Here is a 26,454-nt window from a genome sequence, read left to right as displayed (position 1 = left end):
TGACAGTCCACTGCATACAATAGAGTAGATAACACCAGTATCCAACCCTAATGAAATAATTGGACATACAGTTTTGTATAGAAAAATCTATAGTCTAGCATTATTTCATCAAAGAAAGATGATATGCTTTCAAATTCAACAGGAAAAAAAGAAATACTAAAGGTATGTTATCCACCATTAAAATAGTGTCCACTGAGAAATCGGGGACAGGGAATCAAAAGGAAGAGCCTGAGATGCAAAAACTGGGACAGACCTGAGGGCCCGGAGTACAGCGTGGAGAGTGCGCCACAGCAGGACGGTAAGGCAAGACTGGGGATGGAGGTTGATGGAGGAGACAATGCCCTGGGGAACACAAAAAACTGAAAGGTGACGAATGGAACGCCAATAGTGAAGAGAAGTGTGTGTGTATCTTTACTCAAGCAACATGCTCAAGCACACACGACTACACACACAGGGACAGGGAGACCAACGACCAGAATTATCCAAGTGAACACTATTTTGACTCAATATGATTGACAGACTCTTCGTTTCTCTTTCATAATTTCTTAAAATTTTCAAATTTGCCCATCTGTTATTATTAAACAGAAAGTATAGTTATTGGAAATCCAATAAAAAATCATTTTCATTACTGTTGAACTTGTCACTTTTACTCTTTTAGCAGAATATGAAAGACACAGAAAAAAATCATCATTTGACTAAATGAATTGCAACTATTTTTTGAGTCCCAGCTGCTTTAAAATTTGATAACTAATATGTGCTCATTAGGAGAATTCAGAGACAATTTAATCAGGGTGGGTTGAGGGGGTCTAAGCATTTCTGTTCAGAAGGGCAGAGTGGGTGGACAGGGTTTAGGATCCTGGAAATTCCACCCAACTGTCTAAGAGAAATGACAGCTCCATTGACATCATGTTTAGAGAACAGGGAGTTTTTCTACTCTTAGTCACAGATTTGTGTCATGAGCCTGGAGGTTTAAAAAACACCTAGACACCCAGAGTGGAGCTTTCTCCCATGCTGGGTCCACAGCTTACTCAGCCTGTGGCTTAGTATAGAGAGGAAAGGCCAACAACTCAGAACATGGTGTCCCTGAGTCCAGTGAATACTTGCTTTCTCCCAACACTGTCCCTTGGGAATCTCTCCCTAGTGAGGACACTGCATCAGGAGAGACAAGTAGATAAACATGCACATATATTCAGGGCATATTTAACCTTCCCCACCTAAGACTCTACACAGCTAAAAAAGAGCACCTGAGATCTCTGACCCCCATCACTGACTGTCTCAGCACTTTTGTCATATCAGACAGAAGACAAAAGCTAACTGTGTCTTCTGTGTCAATTTCTCTGTTCCCTGAGGATGAAATACAGAAAGTGGAAGTTTGATTGTTTGACTGTCACAATAATGGAAAAATTAAATATAGCCACTCAAAGGGCTACCAAGGATCTTTTAGGAGCTTTTAGATCTTTTAGATCTTTTAGAGTAGGTGTACCTGTGAAGACACCAGAGCTGATAGACTTAGCTATTCCTTTACAGTATCCTGAAATTCCAGCATCCCCACCTTATAATGTTCTTCATGACCTTCACTAAATGATCTGGAATAAATTACTTCTACTCTTCTAGGAACCGCATTCATTATATGTTTGCACAACAAATTTAGAAATCTGAATGGCATAGCTACTGATTTTATTGTTTGAAGAGCAGTTTTATTAAATGCCACACAGGAAGTATTTAATGATGATGTCTCCCCACCAGCTAATTTCAAGGCTACAATCTTGCCATGGCCACCTGTCTTATATTGTGGATATTTACCTTTTAACTCTACATTATAGACTAGTGTGACATATTTTCTCAAGCCAAGTTTATAATGGCTTAACCATGACAAGGGGAAACTTCTATAAACTAAGGCATACAATGCATTTCAATGTTCATGTGTAAAGGAAGATAAATAAGAACATAGATAGCCCTTAGTACAAGATTTAAGACATAGCTATTTGTTCCTGGGAGAATGGAAATAGGATAACAGCAGAATCAGAAGAAGAAATGGCATCATGGGAAACCAACAGAGCTGATACTTAGAAAAGGCAAGGCCTGGGATGCCTATAAAAGCCCTGTGTAATGTAGACATCTCAGGCCTTCAAGATGATTTCACTTAAAGCATCATGTGTTCTAACCTGTCACCTTCATTTTGTGTAAGGAGAGTACATTACTTACATTTCTACTCCACACATTAATGCACATTTGAATGGTATGCTACAAAGCTAAATTCATTAACAATTTTATGTATGCTGCCATGTGCCATCTACAAAATATGAAGGTTTTTGATTATAACATTCTCATGCTAAAATATGCACCAAGTCTGAGAGCTGGTATGCATTTCCCATTGGTGGAACCATCTACTCTACCTCTATAGGAGAGATTATAAGAGAAAGAAAGAAAATACAGCACAGCAGCAAAGAGCTAGCAAATCCCGAGAACCATAGCCTATTTCCTTACAAAGCCAAGTACAGAAATAGTCTATGACTTTGAAAAATAGCCTCCATGTCAAAGATTACAAATATTCACCTCTGAAAAGGAGATCAATTCTGCTTCATAAAGAGTGGTGTTTCAAACAAGGGTGTGAGTTGCCTTGTAGCAAAGTGAGCATTAAGGCAAGTGAGAGGGGGAAGAAAGGAAAGAAAAGAAAAGAGAGAGAGACAGAGACAGAGACAGAAACAGAGATCTCATCACATATACAAATTTTGGCCTGGTAGTTTCTAGAGATTGCAAATAGGTAACAACATCATGTTGTTAACACATATAAAAACAAAGTGGGTATGATGGCGCATGCCTTTAATCCCAGCACTCAAGAGGCACAGATAGATGGATCTCTGTGTGCTCCAGCTGTGAGCTGAGTTCTAGGAAATGCAGAGTAACATAATAAGGAGAATTTGTCTCAAAAAGAGCAAGAAGAGGTAAAGAAAGAGAAAGCGAAAAGTCACAGCCAGAATACAGCAAACACAGAGGCGAATGCCAGCAGCAAACCACTGAACTGAGAATAGGACCCCCGTTGAAGAAATCAGAGAAAGAACTGGAAGAGCTTGAAGGGGCTTGAGACCCCATATGAACAACAATGCCAAGCAACCAGAGCTTCCAGGGACTAAGCCACTACCTAAAGACTATACATCGACTGACCCTGGACTCTGACCTCATAGGTAGCAATGAATATCCTAGTAAGAGCACCAATGGAAGGGGAAGCCCTGGGTCCTGCTAAGACTGAACCCCCAGTGAAGTAGATTGTTGGGGGGAGGGTGGCAATGGGGGGAGGGTGGGGAGGAGAACACCCATAAAGAAGGGGAGGGGGGAGGGGGATGTTTGCCGGAAACCGGGAAAGGGAATAACACTCGAAATGTATATAAGAAATACTCAAGTTAATAAAAAAAAACTATTCTATCATTAAATGCCTACCATAAGAATGACAGAGTAGCCTTATTTATAATAGCCAGAAGCTAGAAGAACCTAGATGTCCTTCAACAGAGGAATGGATACAGAAAATGTAGTACATCTACACAATGGAGTACTACTAGCTATTAAAAACAATGACTTCATGAAATTCATAGGCAAATGGGTAGATCTAGAAAATATCATCCTGAGTGAGGTAACCCAGTCACAAAAGAACACATATGTTATGCACTCACTGATAAGTGAATATTAGCCCAAAAGCTCGGAATACCCAGGATACAATTCACAGACCACATGAAGCTCAAGAAGAAGGAAGACTAAAATGTGGATGTTTCAGTCCTTTTTAGAAGGGGGAACAAAATGCACATAGGAGAAAAATATGGAGACAAAGTGTGGAACAGAGACTGGAGGGAAGGCTATCCAGAGAGTGCCCCACCTGGGGATCCATCCCATATACCAAACCCAGATAATATTGTTGATGCAAAGAAGTGCTTGCTTACAGGAGCCTGATATAGCTATCTTCTGAAAGGCTCTGCCAGAACCTGATAAATACAGATGTTCACTGCCAACCATTGGACTGAGAATGGGGTCCCCAATGGAGGAGTTAGAGAAAGGAATGAAGAAGCTGAAGGGGTTTGCAACCCCATAGGAAGAGCAACAATATCAACTAACCAGATATCCCAGAGTTCGCAGGGACTAAACCACCAACCAAAGAGTACACATGGAGAGACCCATGGCTTCATCCACATATGTAGCAGGGGATGTCCTTGTCTGGCATCAGTGGGAGGAGAGACCCTTGGTCCTGTGAAGGCTCCAGTGTAGGGGAATGCCAGGGTGGAGAGGCAGGAGGGAGCAGGTGGCTGGGTAGGGAGATCCCTCATAGAAGCAGGGGGAGCGGGAGGGGATAGGGGATTTCTGGAGGGGAAACTGGGAAAGGGGATAACATTTAAAATGTAAATAAAGAAAATGTCCAATTAAAAAAAGGATGGCATTGTCAAACATATTGACATATATTATCTTTAGGTTCCCACAAGAAGTGTATTAGGTGAGGGGTAGAACACACAAACAGCAGGTGAACACCTGTAAATCTGTGAATACTATGACAAAGGGCTCTCTTCTACTTATTAGGCCAGCCAGTGCAAATAAACAGTAAGATCCTAATGGGGTTATTGAAAATGTCTTCAGTAATGCAGAAGACTTGTTGAAAGATCCTTTCCTGCTTATACTCATGCTTGTAAGAGAACCAACAAAGCACACAGAATAATACTAACTAAAAATCTTCTGGACCACTGCAATGTACCAGGAACTGTTTGTCTCCTGTGATTATAGCTGATAAAGAAAATAAAGAGAATCAGGGATTCCTCATAGCACAACATGATCAATTTACTCACAAGCGTTATTCTTGTTTCCTGGCGCGCATGCATACACACACAATCATGAGCACTGTCCTTAAGATGACCTCACTGAGTTAGATTCCTGGATGTGTCCCTTGGTTTTATGGTCTAATAAATTAGCTCTTTTCCCCCACTTGCCCACCTATACCACTAACCATCTTCTGAAATTAACTCTGACCACTGCAATAGCGTTTCGTTTATCTTAGGTCTTGGGATCCACTCCCCTTCCCATCTTCTGCCATCTATATAGGGTATCTATATAGAGTGTTTTTTCTCCTACGATTGTGTCCTTCACTAACAAGCAAGATGCTGAGAAAGGACAAAGAGCATAGAGAGCTAAGTTTAATGCAAAAGAACCCAGAAGCAGTAATGGTATCATTGCTGATGTGGTGGCTGCATGTCTATAGATAGTCACAGTGCTGGGGGTGGGCAGCAGCACTGCAAGTTAAACGTCATCCTGAGCTACATGCTGAGACCCTAGCCCAGGAAAACAAAAGGCAGGAAAACCTAGAATCTTGGCAGTCTGATCCATGTGGATCTATGAGCACAGCACCACTGTGAAGCTCACTGTGTCTAGCAGTAGCAGTGGTCTAGCAAACTGCCTCCTGTCCTGTGGTCATACTGTTAGCTTTCTATTTTCCTATGTCCTGCTTTCCCTGGAAGATCCAATGGGTGATAGCTGGTCTTAAAAGTAGTTTGCTTGAAATGTTTCTAGGCTCTAACCTAAGATTTCTATTTGATGCTAAACGTCTAAGAACCTCTTTCTCCCCTTCCCCCTCCCCCTCTCCCTCCTCCTCTATCCTCCCCTCCATTTGTGTGCCCATGTGTGTTATCTGCCTGTGGTTATGCTCATCTATGTGGGTATGTTCAACTGTGTGCAGATACCCATACATCTGCTAGAAGAACACTAGAAGAAGACATAGGATCCCTCAGAGCTGGTGGAATGTGTGCTTATGATCCATCCAACATGGATGCTGGGAAATGAACTTGAATCCTTGAAACAGCAGCAAGCCATCTTCACCACTGAGCCATCTTTCCAGCCCCAAGATTCATCTATCTCACCAGATCGTGACACCTTTCTGTCTCCAAGAACGCAAGCCATCTGCATGACTATTGCTTTCTTCATATTTCCTCGTCCAAAAGCAGAACTTGAATTTCGTGGAACTCAAAGCAAAGTTAGTCGCTAGCATGCCCCATAATTTCAATGCTAAAACCTCAAGGTTAAAATTGAACAAGATACAGAACAAGAATCCTTTACATTTATATTTTGGGCATTTACATGACTAACCAAATTCTGTGGTCTGGATAATTTTGAGTTATAAGTATTCCTTATAAATTAACAATCTCCTCTTATCTCATTTTCTCTTCCAGTGGCAGAGAGAATCAATAAGTGTATCATTTTTCACTAATAAACAAACACCTGCAGCCCTGTATTTATGAAAGGTGTACACAGACATGGTGTTGATTCATCTTATTTTCTGAGTAGGTGGGGCTCTATCTTAGGCTAGGGATGGTGTTGTGATTATGTTGCTCTCTGCTAGAATTTCTGCTACACACCATGTTACTGTGTCTCCTGAGCAATGGAACAAGAAGTGCAAATGTCAATGAACTTCTCGAAGATGCTGTTTTATTATGACCAAGGATGCAAAAGTAGGTTAAAGACTACATCACTACAATTCCTTTTAAACTCAGTGTCACAAAAAGAAAGCCCACTAGACTTGAAATCAAGTTAATATTTTTCAAGCACTGATTCTCAGTCTCCAAAGACTTTCCTTGGCACCTGACTTCCAGTCTCAATGGCAGCTAGATAAGGTCCCAAAGCCTTCCAGTGGAAGCATAGGCTCACTACAGCCCAACATCTGCACTGTCCTACACAGGATGTATTACACATTATTCCCTGAAAGTTATCATTCTTTTACGGCTTTGTGCATGCCCCAGCCCTGCCTCAGACACCTCCATCTCTCTGTTCTGCTTTTTACTTCCTGTTCTTCGGTAAAGTTCTATCCTTTTGCGATCAAGGGCACACTTCTGCCTTTCCTCCCACAAGATTAACTGGTTTGTTCAAAAGAATCTGAGCTCTGGAGCTAGAAAATCATAGATTCCCATCCTAATCTTCTCACTGGCCAACAGCACAGCCATAAGAATGAAGGCATTCGACTCCTTTGAACATCAGCTTTCTCCTCTGCACAGGACACATATCAAGCTCTGAAAACAATCATGAAAGTTACTAACCCCTGTAACCCAGATTAAAATGCTGTCTGTATAGTTACCAAAGAATTATGTTTTAAAGCTGGGTATCTGTATGTCTAAAATACATGCTGTAAGCCATTTAAACCAAGACTTTGTCTCAAGGGTTTCATAAAATTATTTCCTGATAAGATCGTCAACCTAAAAACAGCTAACTCAAATCAAACACAAGCAGTCCGTCTATTCTACCAGCACCATCAATCAACTGTGTGACAATGGCTATCCAACATGCTAATATTTATCAAAAAAGAAGAAAAAGAAAGTCTGCCAAGAAATTCCTTCTGACTCAGATGCACTCATGAGCTGGGCATCACCTGAGGGACTTAGACATCAGCACACTTCTCCCCCTCCCCCTAACCTTCTAACTTCTAATGAGGGAGCGATTTGCTGATGGTTCAGCAATGTTCCAAGCTGATTATTAGTTCACATGTGCAGAAAAGGCACCCCCTGTTCGTGAAATAATCGTGTTAATCCTTTAATATTTTCAGAGCTTACGCTTATAAAATATTCTAATCTTCAAAGAATATAGGTGTGGGTTGCAGCTGGTGTTTGTAAATTACTGGTTGAGCTCATTAACATGTTTGAATTTCACAAATTCATCCTCAGAACCTTGAGGGGGCATAATGTGAGGATTATTACGGTCCATACTAGAGTGGTAAACAAAGGCTCACCAAGCAGTGTAGGTCTGCGTGAGGTGAAACAGCTGCTTACAGCCAGACAGGGTTTGAATTTTTATTTTCTGCAACAGTGCTATTTGCAATGACTCGGAAAGCAAGCATAGTTCATGTAATGAAGGAATGCTTCTTCCTCACTGGAAAGTCTTAACTTCCTTTGGTTCCTTTCAGATGTATTCTGGGAGTAGGTCTTTCTTGTATCTATATAAAACCTACCACTGTTTCCAGGGTTTGAATGACTGGAAAAAATTATCAAAATGGTTTCAAGGCATGATGTGTGTGAACATAATGACCTTCTTAGGTCATGAGGTATAGGCATAATAACATATCTTGCATCTACACATAAAGAGTGACATGGGAAAGTTATCTTATTCTAGTGAGAATCTTAATATACCAAAGAATGAAGGTAGATTATCTGCATAAATTAGAATATGGATAAGGAGGGTATGAACATTCGATCTCAAAACTGGAAGACAAGCTAATTGCTGACCTGATGCTTCTGAACACAGAGAGAACATCCACGTCGATGAGTAGATGCAAACCAGAGTGGATGCTTGAATCCTACTATGGCATAAGCTTCTAGATTTCAGAGACTTGGACATTGAACACAAAGTGTGAGTGATTTCATCCCTCACTTGGATAATATCTACTGCAATCAAGACAGCAACAACCACCCTGCATATACCCTTCAAACAATAAGTTATCCCAAGGAGAAATGACTGTAAATTACAAGGTTGCTGGTCAATACACACAACAACTAGCACAATCCCTTCAAAGTCACTGACATGGTGGCATGGGCCTTTCATTCCCGCAGTCTGGAAATGGATGGATCCCAGTAAGTTCACAGCCATCCTGTGAACTAATGAGTTCTATGCTATGAGAGCTCCATCACTAGAGACCCCTGCATCTAATAATAATAAATGTTATTATTAAGGTAAACCGATTCAAGGACATAATTGTTTCCCATTTTGCCACTTGTGACTCATTGCTATTTAAAGCTATGGTAGAAGAGACTCATGCTCAGAAACTCTCCAGTTTCCACCTCTAATTCCAACTCTGCATCCTGTCATTCCATCCACACCACCATTTGTAGTCTCTTATTTTTGTGCTTAAAGAGAGAGAAATTGGGTGAAGATAAATAAATTAGCCACCGTTGTTGATTCCAAACATTAATTTTTTTCTATTCTAGGTGCCAAATATAAACTTCAATGAGATGAAAAAATAGAACTTAGAAATGACTGAACTGAAAGGAAATAAGAACATTCAAAAGCATTCCCCTTCAAAACTCTGCCTTTTGATGTGGTTAGAATAAAAAAGAAAGAAAAAGTGCTGTGCCCTCCACAAAGCACTTTTAAGGATTAGTAGCTGTCTTCTTTGATTGCCCCATGATAAAATATTATAATATAATCCTGTAATTTCTGCATCACTTATTTGATACTTCAGCCTTACAGGAACAAAGGATCTTGGAGCCAAACGTATTTTTTATGCATACGTGAAACTGAGAAATGCAAGAATTTTGATCCCAAAGTATACCAACCCCATGTCCACTTGTGAGGAACTTTCACATGGAGCGCAGCAAGGGAGAAGGAAGAGCTACCCAGTGACCCTGGTTGGTCAAGGTACAATTGTGTCTTCTTGCCATGCGGTCACATACTGGCCTCTGTCCGCCTCAGTGGCCCTCACCACATCATTACATTTCGATGGTAAATCGCATTGAATTTGAAACTACCAAACTGCATATTTATTTCCAAGGAAGCACAACATGGAAACATTTTAATTTGGATGTTACTTGTTTCAAAACTGAAGAACAGCAGTGTCCTGACTTAAGACAGACCCAAAGGTGTATGTTGATATTATAGAGAAAAGGTTTCATTTCGTCAAAGAGTAAAAGACCTTTTCAGATTGAGATATAAGTTCAGTTTTGCAGTTTGTATTATAGTCAAGCACATTACAAATTAAGAATTTCATAGATTTCTTACTTATGAGAACTATAATATTGGCATAATTGCCATCCACTTATAAGTAGTAAACAAAGGCTCAGAAGCAATTTGCTTCACCATGGGGTTGAATCCTTCAAATCCTCTATTGAGAAACTTTATTTCTGAAGAGATTTACGTGGCAAATATGTTTGTAAGTTAAATTGGCTTAATAAGACAAGCTTTTCTATAAATTTATTTAAAATGGGTTACTTTTCTAAGACAAAAATCAGTTTATATCAACAAGAGTATACATACTGGTTATGTTCTATGATTGTAAAATTATATTATTTTGTAATGAATAAATTCACAGACTTAGCCACCATATACACATACATGCATACACACAAACACACACACACACAAACACACACACACACTACATACACATACATGCATATGCTGGTATCTTCTAAGGAGTCATTATCTTCTAATTGAGCTCATAAACACCAAGATTTTGATCATATAAGGTTGAATAATATCAACAAAATGAAAGATAAAAAGAATTTCACAACTCTGCTTCAGTCTCATGAAAATTCACTGCAAAGTGTTAAGACAATTCTTTTTGCTGCTGTTTGCTTGCTGGCTGGCTGGCTTGCTTTGTTTTGCTATTTGTAATATTACTAATGGTTTTATAAAACCTGATACTTACAGGCCATATAAAACAAAACAGTTTGAAGGAAATCAAATGCCTATCATAAAAATTTAATTTGAATCAAATATAAACATCAAGGTTGTTTTGGGGACCACTGAGGGCCAATCAAAGGTTCACTCTGCCCCACCAATCTGATCTCGGTGTGTTTTTCTCAAACCAAGTTCCTCTTCTAAGTTATCATTAGTACAAGGAGCAATGACTTTGAGGCACCAATTAATATAAATTGGAAGCAGGAGAGATATTAATTAAACGTGACACTCTGATTATTTAAACCTTCTATTTAAGTTGATCGTTCAGAGCACGATGAGGGCCTGTTCTTCAAAATTGATGGATGGTATCAAGCTTTACTGACTCCCTCTACGTCTGTCGTTTCCAACAGAAGAAACAAATGATGTGAGAAGAACACCAGAACAAGTCTAATAGACAGACTGACTAATCTCAGACCCCCAAGGTCAAACCAAAGCAATCCATTCCTTAGCTTTCATCCACACAAGACATGATTTATCAATTGGTGAACAGGATTTCAAACAGTATACATCTAAATGATATGTTCTTTGTACTGTGTAACTTTTTGAACAATGATAGATTGTGTGATATATTCCCCACCAAAGTAATGTCATAAGGAAAAACTCATTATATTTCCTAAGACACATTTAAAAAAAAACAAAACTGAATATGTCATCTGTCAGTATTACTCCACATGTCATTTGGAGAGATTATATTTCCAAAGTATATCCCTTGGAATTCTATGTCCTTTGTGGGTCAAACATGATACATTAATATCTCTTAAAAAAAACACTATTCTTATTCCAATATATTTATTTGTGGAGTTGGTCAACAAGTTGCAGATAATTATTAAAGACAGTATAACAAAACTGTTATTTCTTGCGTAGTTAGGAAATTTAATGCATTTTGGGAGATGATTCAGTTAGTGGAGTGTCTGCCCCACAAGTCTGAAGACCCGAGCTCAGATTCTTAGCATCTGTGAAAAATCCAGGTGTGGAAGCATGCGCCTATAACCCCAAAGCTGGCAAGGCAGAAGCCAATGGATCCCTATAGCTCACTGGCTAATCAGTCTAGTTAGTCAGTGAGTGTCTCACTGTCTCAGAAACTAAGATGGAGAGGGGCTGAGGGAAACTTCCAGCAGGGACCTCTGGTCTCCACAGGCATGTATATTACATACACATGAACATATTCACCAGCACTAATAGTTATAGAGGAGAAAACACTGATAAAAAGAGAAAAAGAGCCATGAGGAAAACTCTCAACTGTAGCATTCTGTCAATGTAAACATAGAGCTTACTGTCGAGCTGTTCTCCTCCCTGTTCACACACCTTTAGAACTGTTTTCTGAGGTATGCCTATGACGGCTCAGAAACGAGTTCATAGGGTCCTGTTAGGTAATCTGAGAGATGTCTCAAAATACGATAACACGAGCAGAGTAGGCAGCTGAGAACATGAAACTTCACTCCGCATCCTATCTCCTTAAAACCATATCGCTATTTTCACTGACTTAAATTAATTATCACCTCCTTTCTATTAGTTTGGGGGAGATCTGATTACTTGCACAGACGAGGCAGTAGAAGGGTGATACCCTGCCTTGGCTGATGATTCATTGCAGCAGCTGCCGGCAAGGTGCATGTCTCGGCACACCTGGACGCATGCACCGGTGACTGATTAGGAAACACATTTATCTTGGCGCATCACAAAGGAGATGCAGCCGTAATTACTCTCCCTTGTAATGAAAGGCATTTTGGAATCTGTGTCCACCTATAAAATAATCCAAAGTACGCATTTGGACCACATCCATATAATTGTGCCATCTGTTCTTGATACTTAGCTCTGAATATTTCCCAAATCATTCTTGTGTTCTAAAAATAAAACGCAGTTTGAAAAGGCCTACTCTTAACTGTTAAAAATGGTCACGAGATGTCATTGTAAAGCCTAACACTAATGAAAATGATCAAAAGTCTGAGTTACTTCAGTTGTTAATTACAGAACCTGACATTAACCTTCATTGTGTACTTAAGAAATTTTGTGGATTTATCATGTTTTAATTTTGAGAAAATGAATGGATTGGCTAAGGTTTTCAGAGTCCTCTAAATGAGAACTGACTTAACTAGCTCTCCTGTGTGAAGAAGGAAAAGGGGATCAACACTCTTGTTCTTTAAACTGTCTCATTATATTGACCTCAAAATTCTCGAGACTCTTAATGTGTACTGAGAAATCCTATATACTAAGACCTCAGTAAGATGCTATATTAAGGAACTAGAGAGATTTTACAACATATAAGAGAGTGTTGGCTTACATCTAATTGAATCATTGGCCAAAGGGATCCCACGGGAAGCCCCAAATAAAGCAGACTGTTGCCAAGACAATCTGTTGCTCTCCACACTGATGAAGACAACAGTTACACACTCATTGAACATGGAGATGTTGAGGCAATGCCTCCATGGAGCCTTTGCCCTTGTTTCCACCTTCTTTAGAACAGGAAGATAACTCTGCATACTCAAAGAGAAATGAACACACCAAGCCAGCTACAACCCCTTTACCTACAGTTGCAAGGCATATGAGGGTAACGGAAGCACCAAGCTTGTAGGAGGATCTCACCGATGACTGATTTGACTTAATGCCCACTCCACGAGATGAAACCCATACCTGACTGCTTGGGTGACCAAGAGCCTGAGATTACATAGCCAAGGTACCAAAGGGAAAACCAAATAAGATTGGTCTATAAAAAGGGGGATATGTAGTGAGAAAATTACTTCTAATTATATTGGGCTGTATTCAAATAGATTGGCTGAATCAGGGAAGCTGTGTAGCTGTTACCAATGAAGCTTCCTCCTGCAGCCGATGGGAACACGTATATATAGAGATCCATTACATATGGAATTGGAGACCTCAGAACACTCATCCTTACATGAGATGTCTCCATCAAATCCCTTCCATTGGGGCCCAGGGAACCCCAGAAAAGAGGGGATAGAATTAGCTTAACAGATGGGCTGGAGGACACTGAGAAAACAAGGACCTCTAAATCAACATCGGCAAAACTCATAAACTCAAAGACTGAAGCAGCATGTGCTAGGTTCTCTGCATGTATGTTATGCCTCCTACTTTTGTGTTTTGATGGGATTCCCGAGTATGTGAATGAGTGAGTCTCTGACTCTTAGACTCCTTTTCCTTTTGTTGGTTTTGCTTTATTCTATTTCCATGTGGTAGATTTTGTTTTATCTTAGTGTATTTTAAAATGAATGAGTGAATGAATGAATGACTACCTAGCCACTAGGGTAAATGTTAACAAGTGGACTTTTACTTTTACCTGCTGAGAGAGGGAAAATTAATTTTCTCAAATACAGTAACACTGGATGTGTCATTCATTCCAGGACAGGCCTCATGTCCTGGAGTAATTGATCAACATATCATTGGAGGCCACTGTTTCACTTTTGTTTTGTTTTTTGTTTTTTGGGGGTTTTGTGGGTTTTGTTTTGGGGTGTGTGTGTGTGTGTGTGTGTGTGTGTGTGTGTGTGTGCATGCGTGCTTTTATTTGATGGCTGTAGTTTTGTTTTATTGGTTTTGAGGAGTTTTGCTGCATTGGGTTTTTGTTTGTTTTTGAGGAAAAAAAAACTTAAAGTTGAGTGGGTAGGAAAGGTTAAGTCTAAATTGTTACATAACTCAACCTAAGACATGAATTACATCTGTATCACTGATATTGTAACCTAGAATATTTCTACAACCCATAACTTGCTATTTTTATAATGAATATTTCCTTACATTAGACTTCAGCAGTCTCTTTAAAATACTTTACCTTTAAATACCACACTAAGCTCTAGTTATGTGTTTGATGTAATGGGAATTCGATAACTACTTTACATAAAATCTAGTATGAACCATCCTTTCTCTGCGTTACTACATACATGCTAATGAGTCTACAAACTAGCTATCACTATAATCAATGTATTCCAGTCAGTAGGCATCCTGCTTATTGTTTACAAGAAATGTAAGAATTAGTTTCTGGTAAATATTCTACCTCTAATTTTAGTTACAAATATGAAAACATTCTTATAAATTGGCCATATTTCTTAATAAACAAGCCTACTTTGTGTTGAAATTACATATTGATTTACATAGCACTTGAATCAGGTTCTATGAGGCATCATGCTAACTTCCATTGTTGGCTTGTACGTTCTAAACTTTGATGCTTTGCCAAATGTAACCAGCTAGCTATCTTCTAGTACACTCAGTGCCATAATTTGATAGTTCATTGAACTGGCAACCCTTAGACGAACCCTCTGACTCCAACCTGTTCCACAGTGATGCCCTTTCTCACCTCCATGCTTTCCCTGATTTTCCTCTCTCTCTCTCTCTCTCTCTCTCTCTCTCTCTCCTCTCTCTCTCTCTCTCTCTCTCCTCCCCCTCCCTCCTCCCCCTCCCTCAGGCTCTCTGCCTCTCTCTTACTCTCCTCTCCTCCTCTCTCTTTCTTTCTCTGACTTTCTCTTCCCCCTCTTCCCTTTTCTCCCTGCCTTTCTATTTTCCTGCCTCTCTGTTTCTGTCTCTTTCCTGGTTCCATTTACCTGCGGACACTTAATCACCTGTTACCCTTGATGAGCAAAACATCCCCGATTGAAGTTAAGAACTTCTCCCTTACTCTTAGCTACTTAAACACACAGCTGTGGTGTCAGTCACACTATTTTACTTTGTCTCCACACATTTCATTCATGGAGAATACAATAAAATGCTTGAAGATGGCCTCATTCACCCTGAAAGAAGCTTCTAGCACAATGGGTAGCCCATAAATAACATGATATTTTATATTTCTTAAATTTTCCTTCTTTAATTCATAGATTTTTAATATAACAAAGTCAAATAATTTATTTACAAATGATACAACTAACTTGTTTTGCAGTCCATTTGACACATTGTATAATTAACATCAAGTCATCTATGAAACATTTTTAAGGAAGAAAGGGTTAAGAAGAACCACTGAGCTCCCAAATCTACAAGTTCCTACACCTTTCAGTCACTTCATAAGTTTCCCTTGATTATATTATCTCTAATTCACAGTTGTCTTTTTTAAAGTACATGTATTACCAGAAATAATCAACTTTTTCAGATCAGACTAAACTTGATAAGAGTTCATGTTAGGTTATATGTTTATGTTTGTATAGGTTACATAAAAGATAACTTTATTCTTTCTTATATTCAGATTATAAAGCAATTTAGTATTGAATATGCTATATTGTTTTGTGTGTATAATATTCAACACATATTAATATTAATATGGAATATATGTGAGGGGTATGTTATTATGAAACTTCAGTCAATTTATCTAACAGAATAGTGATAGCAACAACAGTAAAGTTAACTGGCCTACACTGAGTTTCTCCATTAAGCCAATTAATAGAAAATTTAAATCTTATGCCTAACCAATATCTCACAGTGAATGAGGTTACTTACTTTTCAGGGTTGTCTACTTCTTCAGTAATAAAGTTGAGGTAAAACCTGTATTGTAATTAAAAAAATAACTATTAGTACATTTTACCATCACAATCCAAAGTTTCTCATGTTTTTAAATCAAATCAAGAATCATGAAAATTACATTAGAACGTATACAGGAAGATGAAAATAGGCAACCAGAGAGAACTCCCACAGAACATTTTCTACTAAGTCGTGGTGGAGCCATTGAAGTCTGTGAAATGCGATGGCTGTAAGAGGGGAAAACCCAGAACCTGTAGGGTAAGCTCACAGTTTACAGGATGTCTCAGAGCCACGTGATATAATGTCGGGAAAGGGTACAAGAGTTAGAAGTATATGGCCACCCTGGACCCGAGGTTGAGAAGCATTTTCAAGTGAATTTCCTCCCACACCAAGACTTCAAGAATACATAGCATTTGCCCTAGTAAGGTGTTAGGAGGTCATTCCAGGTTGAACTGGGCCCAAAGCACAGAAGTGCATCCCATGGTTATCCGCGCAAGGAAAGGAGGGATGATACAGTGTCCTGCCTTACAAGCATGAAAGAAAGTGTGGAAGGGAAAGTAAGCATCAGGTGGCCTGTGTTTCCTTCACATCTTAATTGAGAGTTGGGGACAAGAGGAGCCACCTATTCAATAGCAGCCTTGTAGGAAACTGCTGTTGACTTTCTACACAGAACACAGCACATGAGCAGAGTCCAAAAATAGTTTATTATATGTTTTAAGTTTTCTAAAAGAGTAAACTTCAAATGTTCTACCACAGAAAATTAAAAGCTATATGACAGTAATATGGCCACAAAAATGCTAATTGATTTGATTTCATTCTTTCATCTTCTATTTGTAAACCATAACTTCATTTTTATATGTCAAGGGTACATATAATTTGTCTATTTATAATTTTGATTAAACTTTCCACTCACACTTCTTCCTTTGGAGTCTCTACCAGTATTTATTCTATATAACCTGGTTCATAAACCTATGGAGGAAGGGAAGTCTCAAGGATGTTCAGTTAATTGTAGGCACACGCTGTGACTTACGACACTGTTCATCAAGAATGAAAAAGAAATGTTAAACATTTCCTAGACCCATAATGTGTCTCTGGGAATCATATGCAAAAAGAAGCATTTTTAGACACAAAAATATTTCACTCTCAAGGTCCGTGGAATTTCAAACTCTTATCCCAGTGTCAGGGTCTGAGAAATGCCGATTGCTTTTCTTCACAGTGAGCTTCTGCCAAGCCAGTACAGGGGTGGCTGATGTCTTATCTTATATCCTTGACTTTGCTTTCCAACTAAAGCAGGTTGGGTTGCTTGTGGCCCTTTAAGTCCTACTAAGTTCTTTTTAAGTGAGATTACTCCTCAGGTAAGGTTGAAGGAAATGCCATTCTCAAATACGAATGGGGGACTGGAAGAAAACAATGAGGAAAACTAGGACTCCTCAAGAGTACAGCTGAACAGAACAACAGCAAACCCAGTGCCTCTTCATTCCACCAGCCCAGGGGACTGCATTCTACTGTTACCTTCACACACACACACACACACACACACACACACACACACACACACACACACGGACACATACATTTTAACAATGATGTGTTTTAACAATTAGAAAGTTAAAAATGTAAGAACAGCAGTGGTTGTTACTCTGGGGGAATGCACATAATGTTGCTATTCTAGGAGACGAAACTGTCAGTGTGACCCTGACTGTGTGCGTGCTTCATCTTTCCCTATAGAATGCAGGACTGCCTGGCAGAATTGTAAGGGTGGCCCGAAGCTGGTCCTACTCCCTGCTCTGAGTATACCAGAGATAGTGTATGGGATGTACTATTTGAGACTGCTGGGACATGTTTGTTATAAGCCCAAGGCAACAGGCAGTATGGGAACCAAACAAAAATAAATAAGCAGATCTATAAGTAACACCCCAAACTGAATAAACAACATGGATGTAGGAATATGCCAGGTTTCATACGTCAGAGATAGCCAGTTGCTTCTTAATGGTTGATGAGCTGACCTTTCCCAACAACCCTAAGACGAGAAGGGGATTGTCCGTGTAAAAGAATATGACTTCAAGTATTTTTCTATGGCTCTAAAGAATACAGGAAAGTACCTGGGTACAGCTTGGGGAAAAGAGGAGGAAAAATGGATCTTTTCAGTGCGAAAGTGCACACACTGTGGAAAATACACCCTGACGCCTATCCAGTCTCTAGTATGTAAGCTACTGCATTCTCTCTTTCCCTGGTTTAGTCCTCCAGGTCCCTGGACGCTGCTCATCAGCTCTATGTCCAACATTCTCTATGACTCTGCATAAATACGGTGGTTGGCCCTACACTGTAACTCCCAACCCTGTACATGACTTTTAAAGGGAACAGATTCTTTTAGGTGAGATTTGACACAAAGGCATACAATAATCCCTGGCTGAAGTTTCAGGGAGACTAAATCCATTGAGGATCCGATTAAAGAGGGTGACAAAAGACACTGAAAACCAATTTTCTATCACACAGTGAAAAGGGGGGGGGGACCTCACCTCGATATACTTAGCTTTAGACTCAGATATAAGACTGAAATTGGTTGACTCCCCAAGGCCACAGGATGACTGGCAGATGGATTCCTCTGAATACGGACCTTGGTGATAATATTAAAGTTGTGCAGGCCTGACTCCGTGACCTGACTGAGTTAATGACTTCTTTTCCCCTAATCATGTTTCTGTGAAGGGGTTTTCATCATTCTGGATAGGTTCTGTGCTCCTCAGAGCCAAAACTTTACTCCATTCAGGATCCCCAAGGGTTGGTGGTATCTTTTTCCTATTCCTCCTAGCAGTCCAAGGTGACTGCTCTTATAGCAAGGTATCGAAGACAACAGTTGGCTAGCATGCTGCCTGTCCAAACACTTAGCAGTCTGGCCAACAATTCCTCATCATAACTGCCTTGCTTTTGTCTCATTACAATGTCTCCACATTGGTTTTTAAGTCAAATATTGTCCTACAACAATAAAAGGAGTGGTAGCCACTTGAAGTCCTGATTTATGTCTGCAAGCCAGTTTTGTGATCATATGGGAAAAGGAGAATTCAGAGAGCAAAGGTTGTTCTTAATCAGGCCTCTGTCTGTGAGACTCAGTTGGACTCCCCTTTGATCCATTTCCATGGAAGTGTCTGTACCTCTGGATTGCCAAACCCACAGGTACTTCCTTCTAATTCTGCTCCTTTTTTCTTCTTCTAAGACTGAGGGCTATAGATTAATAACCAGATCGTCTCCCCTCTTCACAAAGCAGCATTCAGCCAACAAGCAAACCATCATAATTAAATACTTCTTTATCATCCTCTAGCTAAGCCATTTGGATCAGATAACATCTCACTTTAAATCCTAAACTTACTTTCCAATGCTGTGACTGAACCCTCAAGAACACAAAGAAACCGATGGTCCCTGGCTCTCCAAACTGGGGTCGAGACACAAGGATTGTGAAGACAAAAGTATAAATAGTTTTCTGTAAACGTCTATTACCACTGGAAGGGGCCGCACTTTGGACTCAGCATCAGTGAATGCAATATTAGTAAGAAGTCAAGATGAAAAGTCTTTATCCACACAAAAATAAAAGTCCACAGAAGTGGAGAAAATTGACTATACACGAAGCAGGTGACCTGAATATCCAGGGCTGGGTGGTAGTGGAGTGGGGGTAGAAATGTTTTAAGATTCCGTGGGAACAGATGCATGGTGCTCACAGGCAAAAGAGACTCCATTGAACAGAATTAATCAAATCTGCCGTGTGAAGATCACCATGCTCCACATTCTTGAAAGAGTACAACAGGCTCCCAGCACCCAGCTGGAGCTGAAAGCTCTTGTTCCTTCCCCTGCTTTGCTCTGGGGCTCCCAGGGACCCTCCTGGTGTGGCTTGGCTGCTGCCCCAGGGCATAGAGCCCTGATCCAGGCTCAATAGACCTAGAAGAGTTGATTCTGCTTCTAACACTGTGATCACGCTCAGTTCTTTTCTCTGCTTAGCACCGCATTGTGCTTTGGACAAAAGTGAAAAAGACTTCAAAAACACTGAAATTCAAAACTAAAGCATGCATACGAATAGCTGCAAAAAGTCTTCTGCGGACATAGGACATACAAATATTATATGCTGATTTTCTTACGTTATAACCTAACCGCCTTCAAACACTCCTTGCTTCAAAGCTATGCAAAGCCCACGTGCTGGACTCTGTCGAGTTTCACCTAGTGTCATATTTTCACAATTTGTGAGATTAATAGGGTACACACTGTTTATTTTGGAATGCATTTTTATATTCTCTGGAAGGTAGTCCAAAATAATGGAAGGGGAGAGAGAAAAGTTTACTTGTGCTGTGCATATTTACGTAATGCTTGAGATAGCCATGTTTCTTGCTGGCATTTTTAGGCTCACAGAGGGTTATCACGGCTTTAACTGCCGGTTTTGTAAAGATGCAAAAAGAGCTACTACACATTATTTACCCCAAAACAATGAAAATTAATCTTTCTGCAATCATTCTGATGGTATACCTAGTGGGCTTTCTGGATATAGTCATTTCAACTAATGCTTACAAGGTCAATAATGTAGTGACAGGAAGTTTGTCACTGATGTTTGACTACTGGGACTCATGCTCCTCAACGAAACACTGCTACACCAAGATAGGAGGATCACAGGCAGACAGGCACCAGGGATATAGTTATTGCTGGTATCACAGTGCCTGTTATATTTGCTACCCATTTTTGTTTTCAACTGCTGGAAACATTTTAATGAAATGCGTAAAGGCTGAGACTGCGCTGCACCCTACTTGACCCTTGACTTTTATTATTGTGATTTCTCCTTCCCTACCTTCATCATGTGAACCATTCTAGTCTCCTCAGACCACCTCATCTCTACATATGAACTGTTTCTTCCTCGAGACAGAGTAGAAAATATCGTTAACCTCTATTTATGAGTCTCTTTAGTACTCTGGCACAATGGCTTTTTGACAGGGCATGTGCTAATCCCAAGAACCCCATGGTACTATATTGTCCCCACTGATGAATAGTTAGACGTGATTTATACTGGCCATTAAACACCAGCGTTTGTTTGCTCATTTTTATGCCACTGGACTCAATCTAATAGCAACCTTAACTATTTGATGGCCTCAGATAATGACACCGTAAGCTTCGGGCTTTGCCACACTGAAGGAAACTGAAAGGACCTCAGAAGAAGGACCCCTTCCTATTATCCTTCCATCTTTCCTCCATTCTTCTCTTTCTTCCCTCCAAAGGTAAGTTGCAGAAACTAGACTCTATCTTCCCCTAAGTGGGTCGTAGAAACTAGAACTGATCTCCCACAAAACCAACCATGCAACCTAGAAATATGTCTCCCATGTTCTCCTCCTGTCTGTGGAAAGTAGCTGCACAGGGTTCTGCAATACCTTTTCTTACAGTACATCATGAGATTCTCGGGTCAGAGAGGATCTGTCTAACCCCAGGTAGAAGAAATTCTACACAAAGAAACCAAGGAGCGTCTGAGCAGACAGAGCTCACTTAGTTTCCTCCAGTCTATTTCTGTTGCATCATATCCTTCAGCAGGAAAAATAACTTTTACTGGCTTTATAGGTCTTGATTTCTAAGAATTCTGTGTTACTTGAAACTTTGACTAAATAATTTTTGTGTACATGACATAATGAATGTTTAGTTAGGGAAGAAATGTGTGCTATGACACTTCTATGATAAAAAGATGAACAAGACAAAAGGCAAATTAAGGTATTTAATACAAGTATCTGGAGATATCAACTTACCAGCCAGCATATGCATACATCCCGTAATAAAAAGCCAAGGGCAACCCCATTAGATTTGTATCTCTTCCTGAAAATGCATCTTTAAAGTGATGTGTTTGCCCTGCAATTAGAATAGGAGGATTTTTAGAATGTGACAAAGAACTGGTTATTTATTCCAACCCTAGTCACGGTTGGGAGCCAAGCTTGCCTGGTCTGACTCCTGTTGGTGGTCAACTCTATCTACTGAGACTGTATTCAGTCTAGGGCAGGACTCCCACATGCACACATGTTGTCACAAGACCATTTGAAAATTCTTTTGTGGATGACCAGAAGAATTAAAGTGGCATTTATAATGCGTAATTCCATTTCTTTTGCTTGAGTGTCCTCCATTTTAATCATGAAACTGAAGTCTTAAGAGTTTGACAGAATTCTTAGACAAGAACTTATGAAAAGAAATGGAGACAGATGAGAAGAAATCTCGGAGTCTGCTGTGCGAGGGAGGAGGCATCCCGAAACCCCTGCACTGCCTCCCACATCACTGAGCATCCTGCTGTTTATCCCTGCCTTGCTTTCCACACCTGCCTCCTAAAGCAGGAAAGGCTGCAGACGAAATTCACCATGGAAGCGCAAGGCTTGTTAAAGAAAGGTTCCCTGGAGCACAGGCATACTGCATACTCACATCAGATGTCTATGGCCAATGTCCACCAGCAGTACAGTGCAATTAACTGTGATTAGCCATTCTACCCACAGGATTTTCTTTATAGAGATAATTTTTGACCCTGTCTTGGGTCACCATTTTTTTTCTATGAAAATGAATAAGAGATTACACCAAGCCCCAAACCAAGTTCTACCAACTTTGGTACCAACATGTAGACTGAATGTTTTCACCTGTCATACTTTTTTCTCATTTTTGTGAACAGGAGGGCATCTTTTGCTTTGAATCTTTGGGATATTAAGAGGTTACAAAATCAGATTTGTGTTAGTCATCATAAATAAAAAATTAGACAAAAAAAATGTCTGCCCCGCCATCCAATCAGCAAATGAGAGTACTCAAATAGGAAATGATCTTGTTTAAAAATTGGCTGGCCTTCATATAAGTAATGAAAGTTGGTCTTGAGGGCAGGAGGTAGAGGACGGATCTACAGCACTATCTTGTAAGTCAAATAGCAGCTATCATTCACACATAATGACAGAATGTGAGGATGGGGACCAATGAGGACATGGTTCTGTCAATCAATGAATGCTATTTTTCTCAAAGCAACCAACTTCTAAATATAGTTTAAAGAAAACTTGACAGGAAGAATCCAAAATGCCCATTTTACTAAAATATCTATATGCCTTAATAGAAGGAAAATAAACACACTGAGATTCAGAAAAGGAACATCTGTAGGAACTGGAGAGATCGCTCAGCAACTAAAAACACACACTAGTCTTGTAGAAATCCTGAGTTCAGTTCTCAGCATTCATGACAAGTAGCTTATAACCACCTGTCCCCCCAGCTTCAGGGCATTTGATGCTCTCTTCTGGCTTTTGTAGCACCTGTAACTCACAGAAACATGCACACACACACACACACACACACACACACACACACACACACACACACACACATACACCACATACATACCAATTTTTTTTTAAGAAAGAGCTATCTATTGTGTATTCTTGTATAATCTGTGATATTCTTATCCTAACAGGAGTTAGGCTACTCCTTCAAAGTGTAGCAACTCATAATTAGTAATAGAAAATATCTAACTGTGTAGACTGATCCACAGTTCTTCAAAGGAACCCCTTTGAGAGGGTTGCACAAGAGGAACGTTTTTTCTAGACTTCAAGAATATTTTGGATGCATAGCACAGGGCTTGGGAAAATGAAAGTAACATATTCAAATGGAAGTATCAGGCCTTGTAAGTGAACACACCATGTCCAGCTACAACCAGGACCTGATTTGAGTAGAAATAAACACACCATATATACTAGCAAAGTCTTATTCTCCCTGGGGTGTCAGAGACATGTGGAAAAACTAAATGATCATGCTATAAATTAAAATCTCCATTTCATAAAATGTTGTAGTAATGAGGGAAATAGGTTTGTTCTCCCAAGTACTAAAATATGCTCCAAATGCAGGAATATCCTCTGGGATTTTCTCTGTTGTGTGAGAACAGTAAGAATTAGAGTGGTCCTATGAAATATCACTCAATTGTAGCTGACTGGAAGGATTCAGGAATTTCATTATGGTCTTTGCTCTCCAGAAGTTTGTAATACAGCATCAACTACTAACCATGCCCCACTTTGCACAGATACACAGACACACACACACACACACACACACACACACAAATGAGAGATCAGAACCAACTGCAGAATGTATCTACCTATCACATCTGGCATTACACCAAGGAAAAGCCAGATAAAAACTATGTCTAGAAGAACCAGTGACTTACCTTCCTCTCCTTTTCAGAAACTGAAGGGCTCCCTACAGATAACTAGAAAGTCAGCTCAGGAGATGGAGTTGATGAGAGTATTGACAGTTTTGCCTCAGGTCATGGTGGAATGGAGCAGGCCAGCTCTACAGAGAGTGTGGTGAATTGGAACAGCAAACCCACATCTTCTCTCACAGACCCTACTGTTGAAATTCTTCATTGTGTTTATTCTGTGGCTGAGGTGGCTGGATTTGACAGAAACATTTTACCAGCAGGACTCTAAGGTCACCCACTAGGCTGGTTAAATGGACAAGAGCAATTCCCTCTTCTAACTAGAGTGACCCAAGTTCTCAAGGTTGTTGTTTGGGGCCTCTGTGAATGCAAATGGCTTTGCTGAACATTTCCTTTTGTGTTGTAACTTCCTCCTGCAGGGTCATTAAACTTCTCTATATATTCCTTTGCTTGGAATTGACAGTACCAATGTAAACAAGAAATATTTAACATGCCCACGTGATATGTCACCTCTTTCCAATGGATTTGCTCTATCATTTCTATTTCCCACTGCAAATTCAGTAACCTCTTGGGTCCTGTATCTCTCTCAAACATTTCCGCTAAAACTAAGCAAACACATAGCCTATCAATTAGGGCCAACCATACACTACATCACTCAAATTCTTATCTAATTAAATAGGAAGCTCAATGATAAATCCAAAAACTGCACCATTTTCTTCAGAAATGCAAGTTTTACACAGAAAATGTCACAATAAAAGCTAAGTTTTTGCACCTTTTTATCATCTTATAAGGATCTTGTTTTTAGGAAGGCTCTTCTGTGGATACTAATCTGGGAGTGAAGAAATACAAATGAAAAAAACCAAGGACTATCAGTCATCTTCCATTATTTTCCAGAGATATTTTTATCTTTCACATTGGCTTCTACTATTGAAAAGTTCTGGAGTGCAAACAAAGGCTATATTGATCTGTACTTAAAGCTAAATAGCAAATTCATTTTGCTTTGGTTTTGCTTTTGTTTTTGCTTTCCACTTTGGGGTCGACTCCAAGCCATTTATATCAAGGGAATTTGCAGACACCTTATTTTAGTTGCTTGATCTAGTCTTAATTCTCTTGCTGCCATTCAACTATAAATACCAACTCATTCTCGATGTAGCCTTTTAAATCAATTAGATGACAGTACAGAGTTTAAGTTCCACAAGCAAAGACTAATTAAGGATTCTGCTAGACAAGCGAAAGTCGGTGTTAGAAGAGACCAGAAGCAGATACGCAGTTTAAAACGCATTTCCTTCTCAGTCCATACCTTTAATTAGCTGTATAACTCCAGGGACTATAATTATCAGAATTGCTGTGAGCTTGCAAAAGGTTAGGAAAATCTGGATCCGGGCACTCCAGCTGACACTCGTGCTATTTAGAACCATCACCACAGCTGCAAACAAACAGACACAGTTACCGAAGGCAAAGCCCCATGAGCAAAACGATGTCTTAGGTCCTTGTCAGTCGAAATGTGATCTATAAACCTGCGGTGCTGGCCTGAACTACCAGAACTTAAGAAGTGCAGCTTCCCAGGCTCTGCCCAGATCAAGGCTCTCCTGCATTAAGACAGCTCTTGGAGAGACATTCAAGCCTGAGAAGCTTAGAGAAGATGCCCCAACAGTCAGAGTACCTCTTTTGTTCTTCATTCACACCTTGGTAACAATGAACGTGCATTGCTGTGAATTAACAATAACGTCAAAAATCTTCATTCTGAAGTCATGCGGTGGTCATGATGGTGCTGAGTCTGACTTGGGAAGGGGTAAGAAGTGCTAAGTGTGAGATCCCGTTCTTTACCATCAAGACCAGCCAAACTCAGTATTATTCTAGATAATCAGGAGTGAGTTTTAATCTACCCTGCAAGTATTGTTTCCAACATATGTTTGCTATTTAAGCATAAGGTCTTGGGACTTTTCAGCTTAGGATGCACAGTGGGTCTGAAGCCAGAAGACTTTGCTCTCAAGATACTATGGACAGTTTCCTAAGCAGCCATCCCTGCCCACATCAAAGACAGACAGAACGATGGCTATTCATTCCGGCATGGCCAGTATATCTGTTCCTGGCCCAGGGAACTAACATATTTTCATTGAATGAATGAACTGGGCTCTCAAAAATGTTAAGGCACAGTTTTAATGATAATCTAGGCTTTCATTTTCTTCTCTGAAGAGGTATTCAGGGTTATTCTATACAGTGAATTTCAACTTTATGTTCTTGCCAAAAACACAGGCACAGTATAGCCCAAAACAGCAGCTATTTCATTCCTGACATTTATGGATTTCATCAATAAGCTTTAGTAAAAATGTATTCTCCTTTAACAAAGACTTTTAAATGCATAAAATTATTTTTTAGGGAATTAAAAGGAAAACCAGCAGAATTCTTACATTCAAATGGGGATT

General features: G+C 39.8%; 1 protein-coding gene across 1 annotated transcript in view; it reads right to left on the bottom strand.

Annotated features, from left to right (window-relative positions):
* Window positions 1–26,454, bottom strand: part of Slc7a11 (solute carrier family 7 member 11) — a 68,020-nt gene that overhangs the window by 26,533 nt on the left and 15,033 nt on the right. Inside the window, exons 4-6 of the mRNA XM_032898442.1 lie at window positions 25,329–25,454; window positions 21,615–21,714; window positions 15,832–15,876 (exon numbers count right to left, since the gene is read on the bottom strand). Of these exons, the coding sequence (XP_032754333.1) occupies window positions 15,832–15,876; window positions 21,615–21,714; window positions 25,329–25,454 (271 nt within the window). The remainder of the gene's footprint in view (window positions 1–15,831; window positions 15,877–21,614; window positions 21,715–25,328; window positions 25,455–26,454) is intronic.

This window comes from Rattus rattus, chromosome 3 (assembly GCF_011064425.1).
Source record: "Rattus rattus isolate New Zealand chromosome 3, Rrattus_CSIRO_v1, whole genome shotgun sequence".
Classification (NCBI taxonomy): Eukaryota; Metazoa; Chordata; class Mammalia; order Rodentia; family Muridae; genus Rattus; species Rattus rattus.
This window is presented reverse-complemented; position numbering and strand designations above follow the sequence as displayed.